The following is a 27,842-nucleotide window of genomic DNA, read 5'->3' on the forward strand; positions in this document are numbered from 1 at the left end:
AGGTTTTCGGAGAAAAAGCAACTTTCAGAAAGAGGGAATGCACCGTGTACACACATTGTGTCATTTATCGCTCTTGGTACGTGCTCTATACAATTATTTCCCTAGTAGAACTTGTAGTATGACCGAAAATGCACCAAATTGCTTTTTTTTCTATGCGCGCTTCTTGTACCGGCAATTAATGTGTTCGATTAAAGTTTTACAACGGAGCTTTTAATTTGACCAAAACGTTTGAAAACGTATATACCACCAGTTCTGACGGCTGTCTGAAAAACAATACTGCATAAATCAATGCGTTAATATTTAGCAATAACATGGCTAATGGTACGAGAACCTGCCAGCAAATTGTGAAGTGTGTAGGTCGATTAAGCGTTAAATTACCATTGTCAGACCCTCGTTTTAGTCCCGTTTAAAGGCGTTATTTCAAAAGCTTCAGACATTTCTTCATTGCCTGAAATATAAAAAACTACAGGAATTCGGTATTTCAAGAAATAGAGGCCTGTCTATGGCCGATGGGGTACAGATATTTGAAGTTTGTAGGTGAATTATTCGATTTGAAAATAATTACTGATACGCGTTTTCATTCATTTTTTATGCGTTACACACGAGGTGTACACGAGGTGTACGAGCTGGTGTACAGGCTCGGTATTTATATTTTGCAGGATAAGGAAGCATGTTATGAGCGAAGAACAATATTGTTTTAATCAGAGCAAAAAATGCACCAGCCGTTGTTCATTTTTTTCTATGAAAGTGTTAAAGTGCTACCCTACCTTTATCTGTGATGTCTCCCCAGGGTAGCAAAACAAAGGTACAAGACACCAACTTCGACTGCAGTAAAAATAGGAAGAATATTCTGTATATCATGTGGTGAAACATTCATGTTCCTTGCTGGAGCAAACGCATTGGAATTAATTATTTAAGCCATTTTTTCCGTATTCCTTGCGGGACGCGATTATTGTTCCCAATTATCTCGTGTTCTTGGTCAACTGTACCAGCCACCTAGTTTATATTTGACGACATTAAGGGGCAGGTAATTAGTAATGTGTACCCAACGCTTTCAGTTTGTCGGTCTGTCCTGTCTGTCACTCGATTTACCAGCCCAGCCAAAACCGATATTTTATACGTATTTATGGCTGGGCGGTTAAATTGATATTTACCGATAAAACCGATATTTCATACGTATTTTATGTCTTTGCCATAAATACGTATGCAAGATATCCGGAGCTGTCTGAGTGTGTTTACGAGCGGCGTAATATTTAGCCACTTGCCCTAGCGCTAATACGTGTGCCACCAAGATCAAGTTCTATAAACGTACGGCATACACCAATACCAATGCGTTTGCCTCATGTAGCGCACGTGGCTTGAATACAACTTTTGTAGGAAATTCCTTAACAAGTGGTCGGAAGGGTCACGCTGCCGTTTCAGTTACGTTTCTCCATGTCTAGGGAAATGTATGATAGACAAGGTTTACTTTTGTTTAAATGCGGTCCATGTTACTTGCAATGCTTCCTGAAATTGTCACGTGCCTGGCTTAATTAGGAGTGACATGAATAATTAGTGAACCCTAATTTTCTTGGTTTTTCAATGCGTTATATGACGTTTGCCTGTTGTTCGAGGTTATTGGACGGGGCAGCTTTTTTAACGTTTGGCGACAGATAGTAATGGCCAGGCAATGGGCGTTGTGCAGGTAAAAGTTGAAAGGGATGGGTTAATTGTGTATTTCGCAATGAATTACATGTGCAAGTGGTCTGGGCCGTGTGATGGCCTGTTACGTTCGACGCTAGATTTATTCTGTTGCCCTGAGAGTACTACAAACGCCAACATATTACATTCAGCGAAAGTTAGTGGAACGTAATGCTAAAAGTCTGTCCGAAGGTAAATTCTTGTTGAAGAAATACAGCTTTTTTTAAAGATATCTTAATAAAGTGTAAGAAAGTGTCATATGCTTGCCACCATGGGCTGTAACTTGACTGTAATCTGGAGACGGCGAGTGGAAAACGCTCATACACGATTGGGCGAGCACGCACGCCCACACACAAACGTTCGGGCACGCGTACACCTAGGCACAGACACGTACCTAGCACGCACATACCGGAACAAGTAGACAGACACAGAGCCCACCCGCGCTCTCACATTGCCACGAACGCACGCGCACAGGAAGACACACGCATGCACACACACGCATGCATTCACGTCCACAAGCGCGCACGCACGCATGCGCACACTCAAGAGACACAAGCACGCATGCACGGACGCGTACACACACACACACACACACACACACACACACACGCACACACACACACAACACCACACACACACACACACCTACTTACAACGCGCAGAAACACACGCACGCAGAGCGCGTCGGTTCTTTGCACGCACACCTGCTGCGCGAGGGCGTAGGTGTTGAGTGCATCATCCCAGCGACATTACATTTCATAGCTGCTACAGGAAATGGGTAAACTCCCAGCACAAGCAATAGCGTCCGGGTGGACATATGTCTTACCGGTTACTCATGATTTACAGCGCAAAAAAGTTGCAGACATGAAAAAAAATGTACGGCCTACACCAGCTGCTCCTCATCCCGCGCGTTTTTTCTTATCTCGTGTTTTTACGCTGTAATTGTGTTCCAGCGCAGATTCTGTTCCAACGGTGCCAGTACTCCATTCTTATGCAGTATATCACCAATTACTTTTGCCACCTCTTCGTAGCGGCTGTGCGTACCTCTTGTGAAATTAATTGGAAAACTCGAAGGTTGAACTAAATGACAATAAATGCGCAGCCCGGGCCCATTAGTTGCGTGCACAGAGCCTCATTGTAACATAGTTATGAGACTAGCAGAATTAGTGCCCTATCTTTGACTTCATGCTGCACTATGAAAAACGTTTCTTGCGAACGGGATACATCTGCGGCATTGTATTCCAGCAGAAATTCCTTTTGTATGCTTCCCCAAAATTTGAGGAATAATTAGCAGTTTTTCACAGCTCTTGAAATTGCTGAGAAACTGGGCTCTCGGAGGTTATGATTTCATAGCAGTCCGCCTATTGAGACTTCTATGCGGGCAGATATTTAAGGGCGCAAGGAGCCTCTGGCTCATCCCGCTAGCGTGATGCATCCTTCTGTTTATTTCTCGGTGGATTCAAAGATGTGATGGAAGCCATAGGAAGGCGATAGCAAGGATGGCGGACGTAATCAGCGATGCCACATTTATATTGATGTGGGGCTTCCGCACCGCGGTACGGCGCGCGAAAAGGTCGGCGCCATGCAAGACGATGAAGCGCGTGAGCTGCACGCTCCATTTCCACGCATATACCCCGAGGGCCAAGTAGGCGTTGCTGTGTGTGTCCTCGAATGTGTCCGCATGGAAGGATTTGGGGATTCGCGGCTGGTTTATGACGACTTCGGTCGTTGCGGTTGAGGAAGAAGACGGAACTGATGTACTCATGCTTCTGACTCGATTGGGTAGAGGCTCGCGCGCTCAGGTGGCAGTCGTTGAAGTCGACGGCTTTTCAGTACGTAAACAGGATTCAGCTCGACCGGACTTATTACTGGGCTTGTAGACAGGGTTCGACCTGGGAGTGGTAGCATGTACCCCACACCTCCACCAAAAAAATGTAACGTAGATTGAAGACAGAGTCTTACAAAATAGACATTCGCTTTAATGGTGGGCCAGAAGAAGAGCGTGCAGCTAACGCGATTCATCGTTTCATGGCGCCGACCTTTGCGCGCGCTTCCCGCGGTTCGGAAACCCACATAATTGTGTCAATATGCACCTAATTTCATAAAAATGAAAGTGATGCCATTTGCCAAAATCTACGCACGAAACATGTTGATATATTTAATGCTAATGATAGAAAAGAGGATGAAGAAATCGTTCTTGTTTTATAGCGTTACACTTTTCAGTAGTGATAAGCGGAAATAGACGAGAAACGTAATACTGAATTTACAGCAGCCGACAGCATTTCAGCAGTTTTCGCCTAAATAAGTGCACTGGTGTTTTACTTTCATTGCTAAGATACCTAATAAATGTTGCAGTAGATAACCTCAATGACCATTGAAAGTACCACTGCCATTTTTTTTTCTGAAAGTAAACATTCCTCTCCTGTTGGCAAAGACTGACAGCAAAAAATACGTCTACGAACGAAAAAAATGCAATTTTTACTTGATGACGGATAGATTTTAAGATGCCTTTTGTGCTGGTTCCGTTGAGAAACAAAATGTAGTTTGAAGCGAAACAGTGCCCACAAAATTAAAACCGTATTTAGCACTCCACGTGTCACAATTTTAAATGTGGCGACAAATTATCGCGCCTTTTAAAGCTCCACGATTCAGAGGGCAAAATGACACCCTCCTCCTTCAACTGGTGTGTTTCCGAGGAAAGCACAGGGGAAAACACTGCGGTAGTTAGTGAAACGGACAAACACTGAAAAGCAAACAAACTAGATTTGAAAGTAAAAAAAAAATAAAGACAGTTTGCCACCGCATCCACAACTACAACATGACGTGTGTCATGGTGTACAGATTGAGCTACGCTGATTACGGTGCCCCCGTCCACTGCCTTAGGTATTTTTGTAAATAAAGGAAATCAATCGTCTGAAGATTAACTACATCCGTCCGCGATGTGTGGAACGTCGTGTCAGCTGCAAGTGCTTTAGCAAAGAATCTCGCCTCTTTCATGCTTGCCTTCATGAGCGGGGGTGCCTAACACCCCCGCCCCCCCCCCCCCCCCACCCCGATGCATATTACTGAATGGGTGGCATTGCGATTGTGCCGAATATGTAATACTCAGCCAGATATATCGAGATTGAAAAGCAGAAAGCAGAAATGCCATTACGTTTTCGCGCCATGATCATGCGCTCGTTGCTAATCGTTTGGTAGCGATGACATATTATTGACGATTGTTACTGTAAACATGATTATACCGGACCATACTGATCAAACTGTAACGATGAAGACGTCACAAACTTCCGCTTATATGTTTATATACATGTAAAGCTATCAGAAAAACAGACACTATGAATGAAATGACAAAATTTCACTAATAAAAACTGCACTCATAAAAGCTTTCAATGTGCCTGTTTTACAAAGCCTTGTATCAAACATAAAGGTTGTCTCGATATAGCCCCGATAATATAGCTATTGATTTCTGACGAGTGCGTACGGAAATTTACAAACATATTTCTCGGAGTAGATGAAAAGTGGCAGGTTATTTTTTCACCTTAGAAGTCGAGCGTAACGAGCTGGAAGATGCAACGTTACGCCTCTGAGGAAACGGAAACCTAAAATATATCTTGCGACGTGCACTACTCTAATAAATGCGCTGCAAACGCTGGTAATTGCGATCTCATGCCATCTATCGGTATATACAGAGGGCCATCTCTTGACCTGAAAATGGGCACGAAGTGCAATATGAGTGCTACAGCAATTCGCAGCAAGGGAAGCTTTGTCACTGCTAACAAGCTAAGCAAAGATGTACACTTAAAACAATAAACATTTCTGTGAATATATAGCTTACTGCATTGAACTTACCTCGCATTGTAAGCTCCGTAGGAGATAAACGTGCGGTTACTGAGAAACGTTATGGCAATTCTGTGGCAGACACAAACATACAGACTATTTCCATCCACCATCGCGTTCACTATGACGTAGAGTAATTAAATAAAGCAATAATAATCATAAAAAGAGAGTAGGAGACAGCCCTTATTTTCCTGGATCAATGATCGCTGCGCTCACCGAACGCGCGCAGCTGGATGGCAGGGTTTGTACGCCGGATTTTAGGGCTGGCACTTCGTACTCAGTTAATTGTCGTTGCCGACACTTCTACACCACAGGTTTTGAGCTCTTTCAGGTGAGACATTTAGATTACAGTTGCGCATGCATCAAGGTTGCAATATTTTGTTGCAGTAATTATAACACACACTATTTCACAACTTTCATTGCTTGTTTCAAATGAAGAGACAATTCTGGAAGCTAATTTGGAGAGTGGATTGTAGCTGTATAGCGCCTATGGTCCTTTGCCCTCGATGCAGGCCAGTACGTACTTGCAATATGTACTAGCGTTTACTGGTAGAAGAATACCTTTTTCTCTATTACCCATTCCCGAAATACTCGTAGTTCAGAGTGCTAGCGCTTCTAATACCACTCGATTTGATGACTATACAACGCAGTAATTCCTTCGCTTATCACGTCGTAGAATGAGAATGGCGGACAAGAAACCTGCTTGAGATAGCAAACAACAGGACGAAAAAATTGCTGCCAATGAAGCGGGGTTGTGGAAGCAGATTTTAGGGTGCTTCAAGTTTTCGAAGCCGTCCCAGAGTATTGTACGGGGGGAATCCTGTAAGCAATATTTCCTTGTAAAGAGGAGTCGCAATAGAATTAAGTATGTTTATCACCACCCAGTGAGTTTCACGCGTCCGCTACGCGTGAGAAATCATGCCGACCTTGTTGTTGTCATCGTTGCCTATCCATAACCGTCATCTTGTCATTGTAGTCGTCGCCATGCCGTCGTCGTGTTATCGTTTGTCGTCGTCAATGACATTGTCCTGCTGCACCGTGATCGCCGTTAAGCTGATCGCCATCTTCATGCTGTCATGCGTTACCATTTTTCGCGCGTTCGTTACTTCCGAGAAGAAAAAAGAATGATAGAAAGGAATTCCGTTGTTCTATGCGTGCAGACTGAATCTACTGCACTTATGATGCTGTTGATGCACAACGGTCGAGCAAAAGCATAACAGGCTGAATGTAAATTAATATAGTCGCTCTTCGGAACACGCACCATAAGGAGAAAGCCCTAAAGCAGAGGCAATGCGCCAACGGCCAAGTTGCACACATGAACACAAATTAGATGTATTTTTTTCAGCCTGTCACGCCATATAGTGAAAAAGCGTGTGTAAAACATGATAACCGAAGAGGCACTATCATTTCGGCTCCTCTTCTGCCATTTGTCGGGACAAAAAGTAGTTTTGTCCTTGTTTTTTTCCAGAAAACGCGCACCGCATTCCTTTTGTAACACGTGACAATTAAACTCTTGCTCGTTCGTCAATCACATGGAGGCTTGCGAGTCAGTGTGCCAGCTGTACAAAACATGTTGCAGCACAGGACGATGCATCAGCGGCCATGAAATTCTGTTGCGAATCACTTCTGATGGAAAATCATTATTAACACTGACATAAACGTCTGGGTCAAGGATGGACTAGCGAGAGAAACACCTGTAGCTAGATACATTTTCTTGCGCTCATTATTCGGGCTGTCTATTACTTATTTTGTCATTTGCGGAAATACATGTTGAGACATTTTAATGCTCTGCTCACTTTGCCTGTGTGTGTTCTGTTCGCTCTTCATTTTGTTCAGGAGTGCTGTGCCGCCACCGCAAGTACGCGTAAGGATCTCCGCATGGTCCGACAGACATGTTGCAGCACGCTTCCAATCATGATGTGGTCGTACTGCTCGTTGCTTTCAGCCTGTCACTACGTAAGTGTATGGGTCCGTACGTTTTAAAGGAATACTTGTTTGCGCGTGCTATTCGTTGTGTTCGCGCGTCAGAAAGAATGGTTACTATGACTTCCTGCAGACAATTAACAAACAAACGATAAACGAACCATTCGTACATCAATACTTTAGCCAGAAACAATGTCAACAGGGACTCCATTATCCATTAAGGAATGGCATTACTTGACGTTGCTGTGGTTAACGAAGGGAGGGAGACGAGTCAAAATAAGCGACAGGATGCACAGTGCGGTAGAGCTACTTTCACATATAGTATTTCTCACATTAATCAACGGTTCATGTTGTCAAAGAACGCTTATTTGGATGGCATCACCTAAAGAGAATGCTGTCCCCGAGCCATTTTGGTAACCTCGCCTAATGCATTACGCATATGACTATCTCTACTTTTCTGATTCACGACATCTCCCTTAAGGTATGCTTCACTACAGGTCAGTCTGTAAACATGATAACAATAAATAATAATGCCGCCCTTACTTACCAACTAGAACTGTTTTTACCAACTAGAAATGTTGCTTCGGAATGGTGCTGGTGCGCACCGAGAAAAAATAGTGAAAAGCCGGGTTAGCCTACCATCAATTACACGTAATTGCTTTAGCCAAAGAAGTATGTTTCCATAGCCAAGCCTACAACACACCAATTCTACAACGCACTCACATTCAAGGAATACTCCCATTATCAATCAGGTGCGTTATTCTCCAAAATTACCTTGAAGTTGGTCCTGTAATCATATGACCTGAGTCTTAGTTTCAAATTCAAAGAACGTAACTCAAAAGCGTATATGCTAGGGGTAATCGCAAAGTTTATTTCATACCTTTGCCATACTCCAACGTTACTTGCAGTTTGGGGCATGAAAGCGAGAAAAGGTTCTCAGTTTGCTTCAATACAACGCTTGAATTATCTGGTTCCTTCTCTTTCCTAGTCCTACTTCTACAGTTTCTAAAGTAAATGCTGACAGAAGAAACCATAAACCTACACAAAGGCTTTTTTTATTCATAAATTTATTCAGCAGCACTTGTCTGTCAATCGCTGGTATTTCACCACTTCTGGAAAAATACAGTAACTAGAAAGACAATATAAAGCACTCACCCAATCAAGCCATCAAACGCATACAAGTGACTATTTTGCTAAACTTGAAATTCAGAATAAATATCAATGGTGGTTAAACTTAGGATAAAATCCGTATTCTTAATCGAGCAAAAGTGAGATAAGTGTAGAGCAAGGTTGATATGGCAACCGGTGAACGGCTGACTCAGAACATTTACATTGCTGGTGCGATATTGCACAAGTTGAGCTATGGTAGCGGCTCCCGCTGCGCCAGTTATCACGTGTGTTCGTGTAATCGAGCCCCAGGATAGTTAATTAGTGCAAAACTTGAAAAGTGAGAACGTTGTCGAATATCGCTTCAACCACCGGTGTCACGTCTCACGGGAGCCTTATTCTGCGTTTTAATAAAATAGCAGTCACTTTGCTGTATACGTACAGCCTCCCCAATTTTTAGCTATATCGCGTGAACGTCCATCACGCGTCATTTTAACGCCTTTAAGCGGTGATAATCAGCGACCTAAACTTACAGCGCAAACACCTAAGACGGACCACAAAAGGAAGATACGACACATGCACACAGCGTTTGCGCTGTGAGCTTAGGTTCATAATTAGGTACCAACTAGGCCCAAATGAAGTTTTACGGATAATCAGCGAGACCGGCAGAAGTACTCTCAAGTGCCCTAAGTATTCTCCTGTGCAAGAGTCGTCTAATGCGATGTTCCCTTCAGGACGACGTACGACCATAATATGGTGTTCTCGCGAGATATAGCTAAAACTCCGGGAGGCTGTACGTGCGTTCACTTCATCTTCTGTTGGAATTGCGTGGCTGCTACTAAAAATCAAGTCCCTACGCCCTCTTGAACCATCTGCCTCTCGCTATATAAATATATCACAGCCACAGATGATAAATCGTGCACAAGAACTAGACCTTAGCATAATAACCAATAAGCGTTCGAGAAATTTCAGCGCTTTATTCATCGTGAAAAGATAATTCGGTGACATTTTTTTCCACTTCCGGAATCGACAAAGTTCGAGCGAAAAGAAATGGAACGTCGAGTGTGCAAAGCCCATTGCTGTAGCGTAAATGTACCTTCGAACATGTCGATAGGATAACCACAAGACTTGGCCAATGTGCCTACATATAAGCAAATGATGGGTGCCATCTTTTGTAATTGCGTTACAATAGTGAAAACACAAGCAGAAGTAATAGTGTGGGGTAATGCATCATTATTGTAGGGGCGCAATACAATATGTTCGATTGCTATGTGTTCTACGCAACAATAAGCATGTTTTTAGGCACGTTGTGTAATCTCAAAGTGTGGCTTTGTGATATACACGAGGCAATTATCCGTCTGTATGCCACAATTTGCTGTAATTTTCTAAGCTGAAAGATCTGTCTACTCATGCAATAGTGACTTTTCCCTCCATGTACTCTGCCATGCGAAGCACGTGTTTGGAACAAATAACGATTTTGAGGCTCCGTTTCTTGATTCTTTGATATTAGAAGTCGGTGCTCCTAGTAAACGCCGATGCTGCTATTTTTTGGCGTGTTGAATATTAACCAACTCCTTCTGAAAGTTATTAGTTGGCATAAGTAACATTCAGCAGAATAATTGCCCTAGTTTACAAAATGTTCACTAATTCGATAGAAACATTGGTTAACTACTATTGACTTTACCTTTCGTCTGGAAAAAAACTGCAACATCCTCTATGCATCAGCGAAACACGGAAGGGAAATAAGACATCCAGTCATGGTTATCTGTTCCGGTGGCGTGTGCGACTGCTTCCAGGAAGGAGACACCGCGAAATCTGGAAAAGGAAGAGCGATCTCTTGAATGTCAAGGTCTCCAGGAAACCGAACTCTTGTGTGCTTTACAGCCGCTATCAGTTTGAAACTACCTAGGAATCTCACAAAGGCTGAATATATCAGAAGGTAGGAGATCAATGGACCAGTTGGTATTTGAGGAAATGATGGCACAATAGAGGCGTTGTCGCAAGCGAAAACCTTATATATATATATATATATATATACATTGCAACAGTTTCGAATGTGGAACTCTCTTCTTCTGGGCAACTTTAAAGTTCGTTACAACACTACGTTGAAACTGTTCAACTGTTCTGACGAAGACAGTTCCACTCTCGAAACTGTTGGCGCAAACAAACTTTAGGCTTTTGCTTACGTGAACGTCTACACTGTGCCATCACTTCTAAATCATATACCAGGAGATCTTACAATAGTATTTCTTACAGCCCGCTGAATATTAGATGCCAGAGCAGGCGTCGCTGTCCGTTCTCACCGTTGCCACTGTTCTTTTTTAGTTATATGAAGATGACGTAATGTGTGCCGGTTTTTTGCCACGGCTGTCTGCCCACGGCGAGGTCGCACAATGAGCTCAGTAATGCTCTCGCATTCATATGACCAAACCACGGCCACGAGGGGGGGGGGGGGGGGGGGCAGGTGTTCCGGTCCGAGATAGGCGTATTTGAAGCGCTGTTGAGTAATTCTTCACTCTTTCTAAAGGCTGGCAACTTCTTTAACCGCTTAGACTATGTACATCTATTGGAATTAGTGTTATTTCACTAAGCCATTGTGCACTTTCCGGCTATTATATGACAAAAGTTAGGTGGTTGGTGAGTGAAGTTCTTTTGAGTTGCTGCATCTCAAGGGCCCCCACATGCAAACAGAGTGTCCAGAAAGTTGATAGACGGTAGGATTGAACTTCACGCAACAAGCAGTTCAAAACCATATTTGGAAGAAAGCATAGGTGCAGCCACATTCACGCAATGCAACGAAGCTTCAGATAGCGGTTCAGATAGCGCTGCTTTTATGTGGAACTGCATCCTTGCGATAGCATACCACTTGATCAAGTACATTAGACATATATTTTGAGTGCCATGCGCAACAATCTCGATTGAGTCGGTCTGTTGTCAATGCAGAAGGTAACTCCAATATGCTGTTCAGTTTTGGTTTCCGGAAGCTGAACAATATTACTTTTCCAGAGCACCTTAATAGGCCCGAACAGCGGCGGGCACGACCTTATATCCAGGTCCAACGCGATTTCGTTAGTGTGAAAGGTTTATCGCTTATGGTTTCTATCTTCAAGGTACTTCAAATTTGTTCTAAAGAAACTGACAGCACGGAAAACGCCGGGAAACGGTAGACTCCACGTTGCAACAGACCGGTAGTGGAGGGCCACCCGAAAACAGGCATGTAAAAAGCCGCGCTATAGTCGTGATGAAGTACTCGTACACTCAGCGCCACACGCTGCCAACCACTACGCCCTCAACTCGGCGTATACCCATCATAACACGCCTACGTGATTCAGAATTTACAAGCCGCCAGAAGAGGAAAACCAATTTTTTAACGCGATAGCGTTAAGGGCACCGCGTCGCGGGCCCCTCTTGAAAGCTTCAACGGGACCTTTCGAGGGGCTCCACCATCGACTTGTTTTGCAAGCAAAAAGTAAAGAAAAAGAGAGAGAAAAACCAAGCGGTTTAGGAGAGGAGACGGAGGAGGAGAGATGAGAGGGCGGTACTTTTCCGAAGGTAGAGGGGCTTTACGACAGCAAGGTGCTTTGGTCTTGTAGTTAAATATGAAAAAAAAACATGACATTCTTGCACATGTTCCCGGAACTTGTTACACTGACCACAATGCCTCTTTAATTTGAGAACACACAAAAGGAACGCAAGTAACCATGATGCAACAAGAACATCACAATAAATTTCAATAGTAATGTACTGAGCCTCCTCGAACAAATAAAAAAGACGCTTAAATAAATTATTTGGTGAATAGCTTCGAATTATTGTTCGTGACTGTCGAATTTGCCTAAATAAATCCAGGCTACTTAGATACGCGGAGTCTCAGAGTGCCAAAGTCTGTCCTTGTACGCACTCACAATTCCCAAGCACACATTACTGTCACGCAGAAAGGGCATTGCGTACATCGCAAAGAAAAAAGTGCTAGAACCTAATTAGCTAATCTGCGCTACCCTTTCTCTACTATCACACAGTTATATTTACGTTTTAGGTATAATAAAAAGCTTTCGTCTTAAATTTCTTGCAGGAAATAATAGATTTTTGTACGACCACACATTTAGATAAATATTAATTATCTGTTGCGGTGGATCAGTGGATATCGAATTGTGTTTCTGGGCATTGGTTCAATTCTTGGCACGGGGACATAATTCCGTTTGGGGGAGAATGCGAAAGCGCGAATGTACATGGTTTAGGTGTACGTGAACCGACCATCGGTTGTTCAAATTACTCCGGAGCTGCATCATTCTCTCCCACCATGGTGTCCTTCATATTATGGGCACCACAGTTCTTTCTGGGTGTCCCTTTGCGAGGTCAAAACATAACAGTAATATAAATCATACTTCATTCAGGTCATATATTTAATGCTGTATTGCCTGTAAATTTCCGGTAAAGGCAATCACCTCGAAGCTTTGAGGCTATTGTTCACCTGAAATATGAACAAAGACCGTATAATTCCCAGGCCGATAAAACTGACGCGTTTGCATCAGATTGCGCTTTCTAAACAACCACTCTTACCGCAGTGAGCGGCGAGTGGGCCCTCGCCGAGTCCGAGAAAGTCGAACAAGACTACACTGTGGTTACCCTAGCGGACATCCAGCGATTGGGAGAGGCCAAACTCGACGATGCCGCAAGAAGCTACATCGCCAGCGGAGCGGACCAGGAACAGACTCTCAGGGAGAACACCGCGGCGTTCACGAGGTTCCTATTTTAAAACGTCATATTGAATGCTTATGATATACCAAAGCATGGTGTCCAATGATCGGTTGGTATACGTAGGTACAATGTATCCGGAATTCCTATTTTGAATCGGAATGTCCTTGCTTCCTTTGTTACATGCTATTCAAATATTTGAGATTCGCTAATTTTCATACCGGCTTAAACCGAAATAATCAGCGTGGCGAAGAGAAACTACAGACAGAAAAAAAAACGTATACAAATAGTTGCTGTTCATGCAGCTTCGATGCAGAATTATTCCGAGCGTAGTAATCATTGCACGCAGTTTCGATACGCAGGTACCATGAGGGCTACCCATATATTCTGAGAAAATAGCTTTTCCGACGATAACTGTCGTCAAAGATATTAGGCGTCTCTACGCACTGTGACAAGTGTGATTGGATGTATACGTTTGTGGAAAATAATATGTATTTCCTGGTTCGATGTTGCAATACTCGCCCCACAAACAGACATGTTTTGTGGTGGTGGTATCCCTGGTCCCCTTCTTCAAATTTATAGGGAGAGACTTTTTTTGTGTTTTAGTGACCGAAAATGAGACGAATCTCCCCTAGGACACTTGATTGTAGTGCCTTGTTCTGTTCACTCGAATACTGCTTATTCAACTGTTATAACAAATCATATAACCATCCGCTTACATTTTATTTCATAGCTGGCCATGTTTGTGGATTCGCAGCCATTAAAACGAATATATGTCTACAAGATTTTAAAATATTCTGTATTTGGTTTTCTACTAAAACTAGACTAAACCTACACGCTACTATTTCAAGAAAGTGTGAGAACCGGACAGAAGGTTTGAAAATTTGCTATGCAGGCTTCGCTTCAGGCCCAAGGCCCTTGTGGACGTATCGAAGATCAACACTGCTACTACCGTGTTAGGTCGGAGAATATCTTTTCCTGTCGGCTTCTCCCCTTCAGCTGCTCACATGATTGCCGACCGGGTGGGTGAGTTGGGCACTGCAAAAGGTAAGCGCGCAATTATAATTGATCGAACTTTATGAACAGCTCTAAGAAAGTCGGATTTGCTGCTATGTTAGTAATGTCATGATTATTATTTGTTAGAGAGCGCATCAAAATAACTTAAAACATTATCAAACGGCGCGAAACTTGAAACACTAGGCCTTCTTTTGTGGGAAAATGGCGCGGACGTTTAAGCGCTGAGGTCATAGGTGTACACGAAAGGTTTCACTGATGTTCAGGAACTAGCGGTGCGTGGAAGGTGTCGTTGTGCAGTATTATGGATAGTTGTGTTGAAGTACGGCGGCTCTCGCTCTAGGTGGCGATCACTGGCAGGGACTCTCTCCACTCAGATTCAAGTGGTTCCAGCATGATGAAGCCGCTTTATGTTACTTGAACGTGAAACTCTCTTTAATAGGTACATTCTTGTTTGCGATTGTGATGCGTACTTAGCGTGCACTGAAAGTGCAGAAAGATTGCTCATATTTGGAAACAAACAGCCCGCTAATCTGGCTTTGAAAGCGAGTCCGAGTGTTCGTTTCTCGCGCCGCTGTGCAGCCCTTCCTTGAACATCACTTTTATTTTTGCGCATCTTGAAACCAGGCTATTGAAAATTTTGGTAAACACACCTTGCACTGCACAATATGTTAGGAATTTCTTCGAAGACACACAGATTTTGAAGAAGGGTGCTATTTAATTGATAAAAAAGAAAAAGAGTTCACAACGTGCGCGACGACTTCCTTCTATGTTGCCAGCCTTGCCTTCCGATTCAGCTAACACTCGGCCATTCCTGACAGCAAACCGTCTTCAGTTCATATGGCATTGTCCCGAAGAGACAAAGGTCTTTTGGACACACGTTAGCTACGTCTCAGCACGCTGTCTTCCACGATGTCGGTGCTTGATTGGTCGGACAGTTCTTGGCATCTTCCACCCCATCTAATGGGGGTGGAATGTTGGCTAATGTGAGCGGTAGTCGAGAAGTCGGTAGCCTTTTCTTTCCGTTCATCTCGGTCAATCTGTAGGTGCCCGCTGGGACTATCTCAATCACAGTCAGTGGACCTCTGAACTTCTGGGTTGTTGTTGGGGTGCCGTTGTGCTCTGGAACGCAGCGCATGATCACTATGTCTCCTACGTTGAGCTTGTCCGCTGTGAAAAGATGCATGTCGAAGTATTGCTTCGACCTTTCTTGCTGGCTCACTATGTACCTTTGAGCGGTCTCTTGAAGTTGCTCCGGACATATTCACTCGTTATTCTCCGTGTTTAGCCATCTGAGGACACCATCCTGCGTCCTTGGTTGATACCCATGCAGAAGCCTGAAAGGGCTAGTGCCTGTTGAGGCATGGTATGCAGAGTTTAGGTAGCTCTCTACCTTAATGTTCTGATCCCAGTCCTTGTGAGTCGGGTCCTTGATTGTAGCCATAATACACGGTACCAGAGGTCGATTCACATGCTCCACCTGACCGTTAGCCCTTGGATGGTGAGCCGAGTTCAGTGTGTGAGCCACACTATTTTCCTGACAGGAGGCTTCGAAGCCGTGGGACATGAAACCGAAACCACGGTCTGAGATGATGCGCTCTGGTAGACTGAACTCGGGTATAAAACTCTGCATGCACCGCAGTACATTCCTCGCTGGGGTGTCTCGCACGGGGTAGAGGCGCGGAACCTTGGTCAGATTGTCCACCAGCACCAAGATACACTGGTTTTTATTGGAACTTCTCACAAACGGACCAACATGTTCCACGTGTACAACTTGAAATGAGCTCTCCCGAGGTGGTATCGAATGCAGATGTCCAGGTTTCTTCCCTCCTCGAATCTTTCTGAGCAGACTAGAAACACCTATGGATGTGCTGGTCCACGTAGCGCTTCATGCGAGGAAACCAATAAATTTTCTTGATTTTTGTCACCGTTCGTTCTGCACTAAAGTGTCCCTGTAAGTCGTGAAACTTGACACACGGTGTCTTACGCATGCTCTTAGGCATAACGAAAAGAACTCATCCGTCTTCTTCCACGTAAAACAGCCTTCCATCCTGCAGTCGTAGGTTTTTGACCTTGATACTTTCTTCTTAGCCAAGTCCGCATCAGAACGCTGGATGATGACAACTTGGTCCTCTAAATTCAAGGCAAGGCACACTTCGATCCTTGTCTCGACAAACTCATCAATCGTGTCCTCCGGTGCTCCTACGGGTTCACGACTCAAATAGTCCACGTGTGCCGCTTTCTCACCTGCTCGGTGCTTCACCTCGAAGTCATACTCTTCACGTAAGCCGAACCACCTTGCTTTGTGTGGTTTAAGAATCTTGTGCGCATTCAGATACACAATTGCTTGGCAATTTTTTACCTGCGTGAACGGAATGCCTAGGATGAATGGACCAAGTTTTTTCATACTCAAGGCTATTACCATCAGCTCCAGTTCTCCCGCATGGTAATTCTTTTCAGCCTCAGTGTTGCGCTCACTGACACAAAACGCCAAGTGCCAGCATCCTGATTCATCTGGTTGAAGGGTCATTCCTGCAAGTCCTTGTTTGCTTGCGTCCATGTGGAGTTCTGTTGGAGCCGAAGCCTCGTTCAACTTCAGAACCAGTGGTTCTGTCAGTTCTCTTCGGAGCTGGTCGAAAGCTTTCTGCTGCTCCACTCCCCATGTAAATTTTGTGTCTTTCTTTGTCAGAGAAGTAAGCGGTTCGGCCTTCAGGACATAGTGGGGAATGAACCGTGTGAAAAATCTTGTCGGGCCCTGAAATCTCTTGACACTGTGAACATCAGTTGGCGTGCTAGCGTCCAATATGGCTTATTGCTTCACTTCACATGGCTGCAGGTAGCTTTTCACCATCTCGAAACCTATGTAGTCGAGTTCGTCACTTCCATACACCCGCTTGGATAGTTTCAGGCTTAGACCAGCAGCTCGCAGTGCATCCATTACTTGTTTGAGCCGAACCACCAGGTCTTCCCAGCACTTGTGTTCCTTCGCCGTCATGGAGGTACATGCGTCTCTAAACCGCAGCCGCACCAAAACTTGCTCCTTAGTATATCGCACACGAGGCCCAATTCCTTGCATAAGAAGGTCTTTTCGAGAAAGTATGCCGTGATTGACCCTCCCTTTATCTGGACTCTTTCATGCATTTGCTTTCCACTTTTTGGCCGTGCTTGTCTGGCCCACAAATGTCTTTTTGAAGGCAATCTTAAAGTCCTCCCATGTAGTGTGGTCATTGACACGGGCCTGAAGCCAAAATCGAGCAGGTCCTTTCATGTGAAGCCTGGCGTTTTTTAGTCTGAAGCTATTCGGCCAGCCGTGCAGGACCGCCATGGAATCGACGCTTTTCAGCCACGCCTCGGTTTCGTAGGATGAGCCCTCGCCATCTAAATCGTGGATAGCTTTATTCAGGTCCGGCATAGCGCGGAATGTTTCAGGTTTCCTCTTGAAGAGCTCCAGTATCCGATGGTTTTGCTTCAATAGAGCTGGCATCATTCCGTGAGTTCTGCCGCCGTCTGCCATCTTCGGGGTTGTCTAGGCGTCTCCCTGGCGTACACACAGTTTTTCGCCTCCAGCTAAACGTCTAGGCTTGCTGACGTAACACAAAGCGTCCGCACACAAGTGCCTGAGCTAGCACGAAGGCTCACATATTCGATGTTGGTACCTCACAAAGACGGTAGCGTTGCGTCTCGTAAACGTCGCACGAAGCGTCCGCACGCACGTTTCAAGGCAACACAAAGGGTCCCTTTTACCGTCAGTACCTCACGAAGACGACAACAACGCACCGTCAGTTGAAAACTCAGCGAGCATCACCGTCGGCGCAATCCCACGACATCGACTTCCAGGAATACTTCACCACGAAGGTTTCGGTGTATCCCACTTCTGACATGTTAGGAATTTCTTCGCAGAAACACAGATTTTAAAGAAGGGCGTTCTTTAATTAATAAATAAAAGACAAAGAGCTCACAACGAGCGTGACGACTGCCTTCCATTGCGGGCCGCCATCTCCCCCAATGTTGCCAACTTTGCTTTCCGATTGCGCTAAACAATTTCTGCCGCTTAACTAGTACAATTAGTTTCTACAATGTTACTATTATTAGCCATTCAACAGTCGCAGAATGCTGCAGCGAAGAAAGTTAGCCAACAAGATCACAAACTGGCAAACGTGGCCTTTTAGAGGCTGTATGAATATATTTTGTTGAAAACTTGATTCGTGAGAAAAGACGACCATTTGGACATAAAAAAAATATCAAGGGTCATAACATACAAGCACAAGACTAGTGCAATTAAATACCGTTGATTTCTCCCCGAAAGGATAGCGCTAGATATACACGTTGATTGGGCAGAGTTGCTTTACAGGGGGATTGCAGTCTTAACGGCGTAGCTCGTGGTATCTCACAATACATTTATAATGTCGGCACAATATGCAGACGAGTTAGCTGGACGCGCCCTTTCATGGCTTGCTGATGTGGTTTGGCACTAGTAAACATGCAATAGCAGTGTCCGCCTATCGGCACAACCGCTCATGTTGCAAGACAGAAAGGCATCGCAGGGCTAATGCAAGAGATCCAGAGGCAGCGCGTTCCGACTTCATGTGTTGCAGCTGCACGGGACGCGGGCACACTGATGATCGTGAGCGCCATGAGCACCACGTCGTTGGAAGACATCAGAGCCAGCGCGCCGGATTGCCTGCTGTGGCAGCAGACTTACATCTTCACCAACCGCTCCTTGACCAAGTCCCTTGTCAGGAGGGCAGAACAGCAGGGTTTTGCCGCCATTGTTGTCACTGTGGACTCGCCTGTCGCTGGACAGGCCGTAAGCCTCAGCAACAACAAGTTTGTCCTTCCGGAAGGCCTCAGGTGAGCTCTTGCTTTTAGGGTCTTCCATGTTAATGCAGCACATGCTGCTTAGCATTGCAGCACAAGGCTTCACCAAGTACAGGTAAGGAATGAGAAGAAAACTCTGCAAACAAGAGCGGAAGAAATGGAGGCCATGGGGATGAGTGGCATCTCTAAGCATTGTTTTACTCATGCTTGAGCAGCACATTACGCAATGTGCATATAATGGTTCATTTCTTTTTAGAAGGAGCGCGAGTTGTTGTAAGAAACAGCCGTGTGCTTGCAAAGCAACCAAGCTAGGCGAAGCCCCACTTTTCTTGTGCGGGGGACACGTTAAAATTTTTCTCTTATTTACTGTGAGCACACAGCTCTTGCGATTTACATAAGGCTTAATTAATGAAGATTTACATTTACAAGCAAAACCGAAGGAACAACAAACTTAGAAGATCCGGGACTGACAAGCAGCGCATTGTTTTGAGATAACAGAAGTGGCTGTTGCAGTGAAGTTGCCAGATAAACTTGCTAGAAGCAAGCGTCCCTCTGATGTTATTTTACCAAGAGAAGATTTCCAAAAATGTATTTGAAGAACGATGAATGAAAGTTTATAGCAAACAAAATTTTTTCTAACTTTTGATACAAGATTACGAGGGCGTTCATAAAGCTCGTATTATCAGTGCGACAGATTTAGAAAAGGCGTGCACAATGTGCATCGAAATGAGTGTGCGTCTGTCTAGTTTTAGCGTAATATAAATGTAATGTTGTATATAATACCGCGCCACACCCCTAGGGGGCCAGATCAAAAATGGCAGCACCCATCGGGAAAGTCAAAGCCCGTGCAGTGATCCGCTTTCTGTATTTGAAGGGACAAGATGCAAAGACGATTCACGCCAAACCGGTGGCGGTGTATGGTGCCAATGACCCAGCCAATGACGTTGTTGTCAAATGACGCAGACGTTTTCCGTGTGGCCAAACAAGCCTAGACGACGTTGAATGAAGTGGCCGCCCTTCGCTCGATGGTGAACCACAAATTGCTGCGCAAGTGGAGGCTCTCGTACTCGCCGACCGACGGATAACTGTTGAAGAATTAGTAGGACAGGTTCACGTCAGTGCAGGCTCTGTGCACAACATACTTGACAACAACCTGCATATGACCAACGTTGCCGCGCGCTGGGTTCCGCGTTTGCTGACGCCAGTGCGAAAAGACTTGCGGAAGGAAGCAGCCGCAAAAAATGTTGAAGCTTTTCGAGAGCGACCCTGACGACTTTTTTTAAGCACCTGATAACCATTGATGAGTGCTTGGTGCACAATTATGACCCTGAAACTAAACTTTAATTTAAACAATGGAACCACGGAAACACATTCACACCAAAAAAAAAAAAAAAGGCCAAGGTTGTGCAGTCGTCACGTAAGCTCATGCTGAGCGTCTTCTGGGACTGCCGTGGTGCTCTTCTCACAGATTATGCGAGTAAAGGCCAAACTATTACAGCAAAGTACAATTGCGAGCTTCTCACCAAATTGCGAGGTGCTATCAATGATAAGCGTAGAGGAAAGCTCACGAAAGGCGTCCTTCAGCTGCATGACAATGCACCGGCTCACTCAGCACATGTGATGGCGACGCATTCAGCCTCCTTAGGCTACGAAATTTTGCCTCACCGGCCATATTCACCTGACTTCGCACTAAGTGACTTCCTCTTCCCTCGCATGAAGAGCACACTGCGCGGGAAACATTTTCGGGACGACGACAAAGTCATCGCTCAAGTCGAGCTCTTCCTAAACTCTCAAAATGAGGAGTTCGACAGCACTGGACTGCGACAGCTCATGCACCGTTGGCAGAAGTGCGTGACTTTGGGAGGAGATTATGTAAAGACGGAATAAAGTTCCCATAAAATTTTGTCTACTTGGCTCTCTTTTTTCATGCCAATAATACGAACTTTATGAATGCCCCTCGTGGTAAAATTGTAGAATGAGGCTAAATATGCAGACTTTATTAAAAATTCGGAAGAGTTGGCAGGTATGCTATTAGACTTTTTCGTGCAACTCTGGACATCCCGAATGTCACATGTGGCAAGATTCTATTGAAATTATAGGGTTGTATGTATCACAGCTGTTAATCAATGTGTCGAGCTTGTGAGGCCGCGAGGCATACACCAAATGTGATACATGCAATGTGCTCTGGTCCTGAGTAAAATTATGTACTGAAACGGAGCTCTGGCCCCAAAGTTTCGTTGATGTAGAACATTGTTTAACGTATGCCACAGATAAAGCTTCTGTCGATGATACAAGACATGTGTTGTTTTGCACAGATTCGCCAACCTGGAAGCCTCATGGCCTGGTAGATCATTCACATTCGACCCTTCCAGCAAGGACTTCATTGGTAACCTACTGTCACCTTCTGCGACGTGGGAGGACTTCCGCTGGTTGCGCAGCATCTCGACTCTACCCATTGTTGTCAAGGGTATCTTGACCGGTAAGCACTGTAGCCACGCTCACCTACACAGCCGGAACAGCTTTATCTTCCACCTTATCTTTTTAAAGAGCCAGAACTTCATTTATATCCGACTTAGCAGGACGAAAAATGTTTGATAAGAGGACCGTTTTATTATATGCATGGTTATTATCAAGGTGCAGAGCAACTATTGGAGGCAGCGCTTGTTAGTAAGGTTGCCGACGTCTAGAGCAGTAGGAGCAATGGTGCATGACAAAGACGGATGAGTCTAAAAGTTAGCACATCTTTGGCACTCCAGTACAGAAGGCAGTGGGCCAAATTGTGTATAAGTAATGCCGTACAGGTGCTGGAGGCTAGCAGAATAAGTTGTCATCGACAACTTGACAGGGTCGCCGGCCACCACAACGGACTCAAGATAGTACAAGCCACGATTAACAAATGCACCTAGTCTACTACGCACTGTACAGTCGCACGCAAGTGACTCTCTCCTCGAGGCGATCCCGTGCCGCTGGGGAATTATAGTTTGAAACCGCAACTCTGGCGTACAAACTTTTGTTTTTGCTCTGGTCTTGCAGATTTTGACTTTGTGCACCTAATTGCATTACTCATAGATTCGTAATTGCTTATTAAATTTATTTAAAAGATCCGCGTGCAGACTCGCCATTGGGGCCCTCGAAAGTATGGTTTACTGGTTAATGCGAGGTTGGCACTCGTGGCTTCAATAAGGCAACCACAGCGCTAGGGCCAATCGCACCCCAAGCTGACTTTAAGCTACACGGATGGGGCACTTACTGCGCAGGTAACTGCGTTGAACATAATAGGGGGCAGAAACTTTCGGCAGCAACACGACTCACCCGAATAAATTATTCTCTATATTTTACGGGAAGAACTGCACAGGGGTGCTATGCAGGATGTGCCGAGTTTCTCGTTCGCACGAGTTTTACCCGAGTTTTCTCGACTGCAGTCAGTTAACGGGAATAGTAAGGAACGCGGAAAAAGAACAGGCAAAAAGAAATGTCGAGACAAAGCCGCATATTACAACATGAGCGCACTCTGCGCGGCACAACGCTTGCGTGTTTCAAGCATAGAAGGCTGCGCAACGAAACGCGCCACTGCGGCGTATGGTTATCAGCGCGTTATCACAATTTAATAATATTGTGACTGTTCCGCTGTCTATCTGCAAACTTGCCGTGAACCGCTTGCCACGCCTTTTTCGGGCGCGTCAAGGGCATGCTTCCTTTTTCGAGCATTATTTTTATATCCTCCGGCGAATGCGAAGAGGGCACATGCGGTGCGTTCTTCCACCTACACTTTCCCTCCATCGAATACGTGGAAATACAAGAAATAAAATAATAAACTTTTTATTTCTTAAGATATCTATTTCTGTTTTTGAATGCCATAAATTTCTGATGACAAACGGAGATCGAGCGAATTATTAAATTTTGCACTTTTTGCCGCGAGTGGCGGCAGTGGGGCGAAAGCTTACAAACGGATACGTTCTAGAGGGTCGCACGCACGAGGATGATATGCGGTGTGCAGTCGTCAGGGGCACTGCAGTGCTATTCCCGATAAAGTCAGTCATCTGACCTTTCCCTGTCCATTAGGGGAATGGGAAGGCAGTGCCGCAGCATGGCTGTTCACCGCAGGCGCTTGACTGAGGCTATTAAGGCGGCCACTTTACCAACTACAAACGACACTCCAGACATAGAGACGGGAGCAACAGCTGCCGCTGCAAAATAGCTGTACCGTATACTAGGGTCCGTAATGACGCAGCACAGTGATAATTTACCAGTCTATCTGCGTCTGCGAAGCCACCGCGATGCATTTCGAAGTACAGCGGGCTGCCCAGCGACACAATTCATCACTTGTCATCGTTTGCCCAGTGAAGGTGCATCCGTGCGCATGTATGCAGTATTTGAGTGTGTTGTGCACTCCAACGTATTTGCCGATTGCCTCTGCTGCAGAGCTAACGCAATCGCATTTTGGCATGTGAGGGCTCTTGTATGCAGTCATGAAATTACACTTCGAATGGAGAAAGGTGTTGCAACTGCTTAGTGTGTAGCGTTTGTAACAAAGGCATGCCATCACACTGATTCTGGAAAAGCGAGCGATTCTCGACGCTGACCGTGTTTGCGTCACTGCGGCTCCGTTACATCTCCGATGACAGAACAGCCACCTCAAACGACAGTTGCGATAAGTTGTCGCTGGAAAACACTACGCACTCCCCAGCATCGTCTTCTACCACGGCGCATAGACACCTTGCAAGTAGCTACAGTGACCTGCCGATAATTATTTGCTGTGAGCTATGTCGCCACAATGCAGGCAAATGAACCGTTTCGTGGGGCCATCACAACTTAAGACGATATATGCATAAGCCAGCGAAAGTCGACGCTTTGTTATTGATAGTAGTGCTCAGTGCATCACCAATGATAGTGCGTTGTGCGTGTTTTATTTCGGCGGTCAAGATAGTTGATGCCTCTCAGCTCAGCACCACGTCGCTGTTGCCAAAAAATAAGTTGGGCGTGGCCCAACCGTGGTGGGTGCGCGCACTAGAGTTACATGCCTCGCGCGGGACGTGACATATGGTTTCGATTGACAGGCGAACTTGTACCGTGATGAGCACTGTTAGGGTGAACTCCTCATTAGTATTCAAGTTGGTATAACTTTAACATACCTTCTACTTCAGGGGGGAAATGTGCTGAATACGACGCCTAATAATGGTGCCGATAAAACAAGTAATAGTTTTTTTACTTTGTGCGAAACATGAACTGCTATAGGCTCGTGAATACTAATGAGGTGTTCACCCCAGCAGTGCTCACCACTGTACATCGCCAAACCCCCCTCGAGTTGAACTCGAGAACATGGCGGCGGCAGCAGGAGCGTGTGTCATCGCATCCACCGGCAGCAAGTGTCAATATGACCGTCTGGACCGTTTACCTACATGAACGACGTAGAGCTTCAGCGCCATTTTCGCTTTTCCAAAACGTCAGTGCGCAGGCTGTGTGACGAGGTAGGTAAAGGCCCCCACCTACGGAGACAACGTGGTGGGCAAATTATGCTTTCCGAGCACATATTGGTGCAACTGGGCTGCGGTGGAAGAGTTCCTGGGATCGCTTCGGCTCTCCATGGGCGGGGGAGTATTCTGCAAGAGTCGATCAAGTGCGTTCGCCATTGGCTGCCGCTTCACAAGCGCGAAGGTGCCAGCTAGTCTCCTTCGCGCTCGTGAAGCGGCAGCCAATGGTGACAGCCGAAGTGGGCAGTCCAATAGGTGGACTGTTACAGAATAGCCGCCCAGCTTCAAGCGCCCCTGCGCCAGGCCAGGTCCGGCGGCGTCATCGGAGTGCTGGGGCACCTGCAAGCACCAGGGGTTCCAATCGGACCAACCAACCCGCGAAGGTGAAGTGTTCACATTAGGCAGCCGCTGCAGGCTGCCGTCCGGTGCCGCAAGCAGTTTTCGTAGTTACACGGTACCACTGCACTGTATGGGCCGAGAGGTGAAGGATGTTACTTCGCCAACACGGACCACCTCGGCTGTCCGAACGTCCACCTCTCTAGGCGGCAAGTGAATTGGCTCACGTACTGCGTGAGCAAAAGCGTAGACGTGTGGCTGTTGAAGGAGTTGACAGGCGACATGTTTGCTCTATCGGATATCGGAGCACGCCGTCGCCGACGGGAGGAACTACGCCCGTGAGGTCGTGAGGGACGAGCTGCTGGCGCGACCTACACTCGGTGGCCCGGGGAAGATAGCGCAAACTGACGAGTGCCTTCTTCGCAGCAAGCGAAAATACAATCGAGGCCACCTGATGATGGGTGACACTTTCCACTGAGCCGCCAAAATTACGGTGGTGTTAAAGATCGTGAACCATGGGTCTTCGGCATAGTCTGCGCGACCACCGGTGTGCTGTGATTTTTCAAGGTCGACCAACGAGATGCGCGACGCTGGCAACGGCACTCAATGGCCCCATTATTGCAGTCAATGTTCAACCGGGGACCATTATTCACATTGACGAATGGGCCTGATACAACTGTCTCCCAAATTTAGTGGATGCTAACGGGGTGAGCCTCAATCAGCATTTGGAGACAGTCAACCACAACATGACTTTTGTGGACCCCATCACAGGCGTTCACACGAAAAAAAATTAAAGTTGTTGATAAAAAGCGAAGTTCGACCAAAAAGTGAAGTATAGTGTAACTGCACCACTGCTGGAGTCCCATCGCAGATGGATGTGGTCGCAGTCAATTAACAGCCACGTACGCTGCAAAGACCCTTTCTTGCGTTTGTTAGAAGCCACGGATCGCTCAGGGCTACCGAGTATGAATACTCTTCTTTGCAGTTGTTAGAAGCCATCGCTTGGCGCTAGCCAGTATGAAGGTGCATCACAAAATAACACGAAATGAAACGTAGTTTTCTGACCCTTTATTTGTATGAGTGCTTTCCGGCATTTCTGAGTGCGTACGTGGTAAGCGCGCGGCAAAACCACTTATGCTCTAGCCGACGCTCACTTCTGTCGCAGCCTTACTTTAGCGCCAGCAGCGAGCGATCTGTTGAAAGTCCAGTGGGAAAACCAGGCGCACATCAATCTGTGCTCGGAAATGCGAACGCAAACAAGTAGCTAACCGCGCCAATCCAATCCAGAGAAAGAGGGAAGAGCGTACTCCCGTGGTGTAACGCGAAACGTATTAAACTACAAATTAGTCTAATACTTTCCGTGTACATCATATAAACGTTAAAATGATTAGAAACCACGTTAAAGTGACTGATAATATTGTACCAAATGCATTTATTTTATAACTTGCTTCTGCGTGTAATGCACTCGGTGGAAACGACAAACAAATGAAAGAAGGCTCGCCCATGCACCGATGGTAGATCACGTGAGCCCCAGTTTGTCGACCGACCATATGACAACGCCGAGGGCATGATTGCCACCCAGAGTGAATCTAGGTAAACTAATGAAGCTGGAAGCGTGCCATCGGACAAACTTTGTTTTGGTACTATTAGTTTTTTCATCTTTGGGCGTCGCCAGAGTTCGTGAAGATACGGAGTTCCGCCAAACTCGGCGCATCTTGCATAGCCCCCCTGATCATGACGCACGCCGTAGTGGATTGCTCCGGATTAATTTTGACCACTTGAGGTGTTTTAACGTGCACAACACACAAGCATATGGCGTTTTTGCGTTTCGCCTCCATCGAAATGTGGTCGCCACGGCCAGGATTCGATCAGATCAGGAATGACTGATCTGTACCTAGCTACTGAAGTTACGAAATATTATGCTCTGGGATGGCCGGTGCCAAATGAGATTTTGATCTGGTGTTAGCAGCTCATTCAAAAATATTTCTGTAACTATAGCCAAATCACGCGTAACAAGAGATGGCAACGAAATCTAAAACCATGATATTACCGCAGGTATGTTATAAAGGCTCTGGCTCCATTATCATTCAGTGTTCAGTAAAAAGTGTATTATTTCAGATGTTTAGCTCTTTGCGTCCCTGTTGGCAGTGCGGCGCAACAATGTTACTCCCTCATAAGTTTTCTCTACATGGCGACATTTTCAATTATCTTATCGGATGCTTCTTCCATGCCATACGAATTACGGCTTGTACGGGCTTTGGTGCTAAGAAAGTTGTTGGGCTTTGCAGTGCTGTTCAACCTGTCGCTTAACGTCGCCGTTTCGTCCTTAATATTTGTGGCTTTATAAATACAATGTCTTTACATGTATATTCTGATATTAAGTATGTGAGTACGTATATTGGCCCTAAAGAAACGCCGGTGAGAAGTCTCGCATATCTGTTCCAATGTCCATTCACGTAGGGTCGGAGGTCGCTCCTCGGGATATCACATTTTTGCATAGGTATTTGTTTGGCAAACTATGAGGGTCATATTATGGGCCATTATATCAAAGCGCTTACCCGACAGCACGCAGGCGACGCATGCCTTGAGGTATTCGATTATTTCGTTTGCCTTCGGTCCCGCTTCGGGATCATGTTTGAAAGAACCCGAAAAACAAAACAATACTTGCTATTGCGTGTCCCACATCTACGAATCCTGGGCACTAATTCATAAAATACGTCATTTTGCACTGCGTATAAAGGTCTTTCTTGCTGAGCTATATGTTTGTTACGGAAGGCCTTCAACCTCAGCACTATGGCAGTACAAAGAACACTTAAAGAACAGTAGCACTTACGGTGTTCCTTTCGCTAATGAATTACGTTTTCAAAATCTGGCTAGTTGGGTAAAAGTTTTGGTGGCTTGGTTTTATTGAATCTGACAACGAACGTTTTTGAGTTGCTCTAGAAGATTTTGAAGTTTTCTACA

General features: G+C 45.5%; 1 protein-coding gene across 1 annotated transcript; it reads left to right on the forward strand.

The window, feature by feature from the left end:
• The first annotated feature begins 7,352 nt into the window (after positions 1-7,352).
• LOC119454208 (uncharacterized) lies at positions 7,353-22,148 on the forward strand. The gene is made up of 6 exons (XM_037716194.2): positions 7,353-7,473; positions 13,110-13,287; positions 14,135-14,286; positions 18,849-19,104; positions 21,387-21,550; positions 22,105-22,148. Exons 1-6 carry the CDS (start codon positions 7,410-7,412, stop codon positions 22,146-22,148), a joined length of 858 nt encoding a protein of 285 aa, XP_037572122.2. The 5' UTR covers positions 7,353-7,409.
• Positions 22,149-27,842: the final 5,694 nt, after the last annotated feature.

Source organism: Dermacentor silvarum, chromosome 5 (genome assembly GCF_013339745.2).
Source record: "Dermacentor silvarum isolate Dsil-2018 chromosome 5, BIME_Dsil_1.4, whole genome shotgun sequence".
NCBI lineage: Eukaryota > Metazoa > Arthropoda > Arachnida > Ixodida > Ixodidae > Dermacentor > Dermacentor silvarum.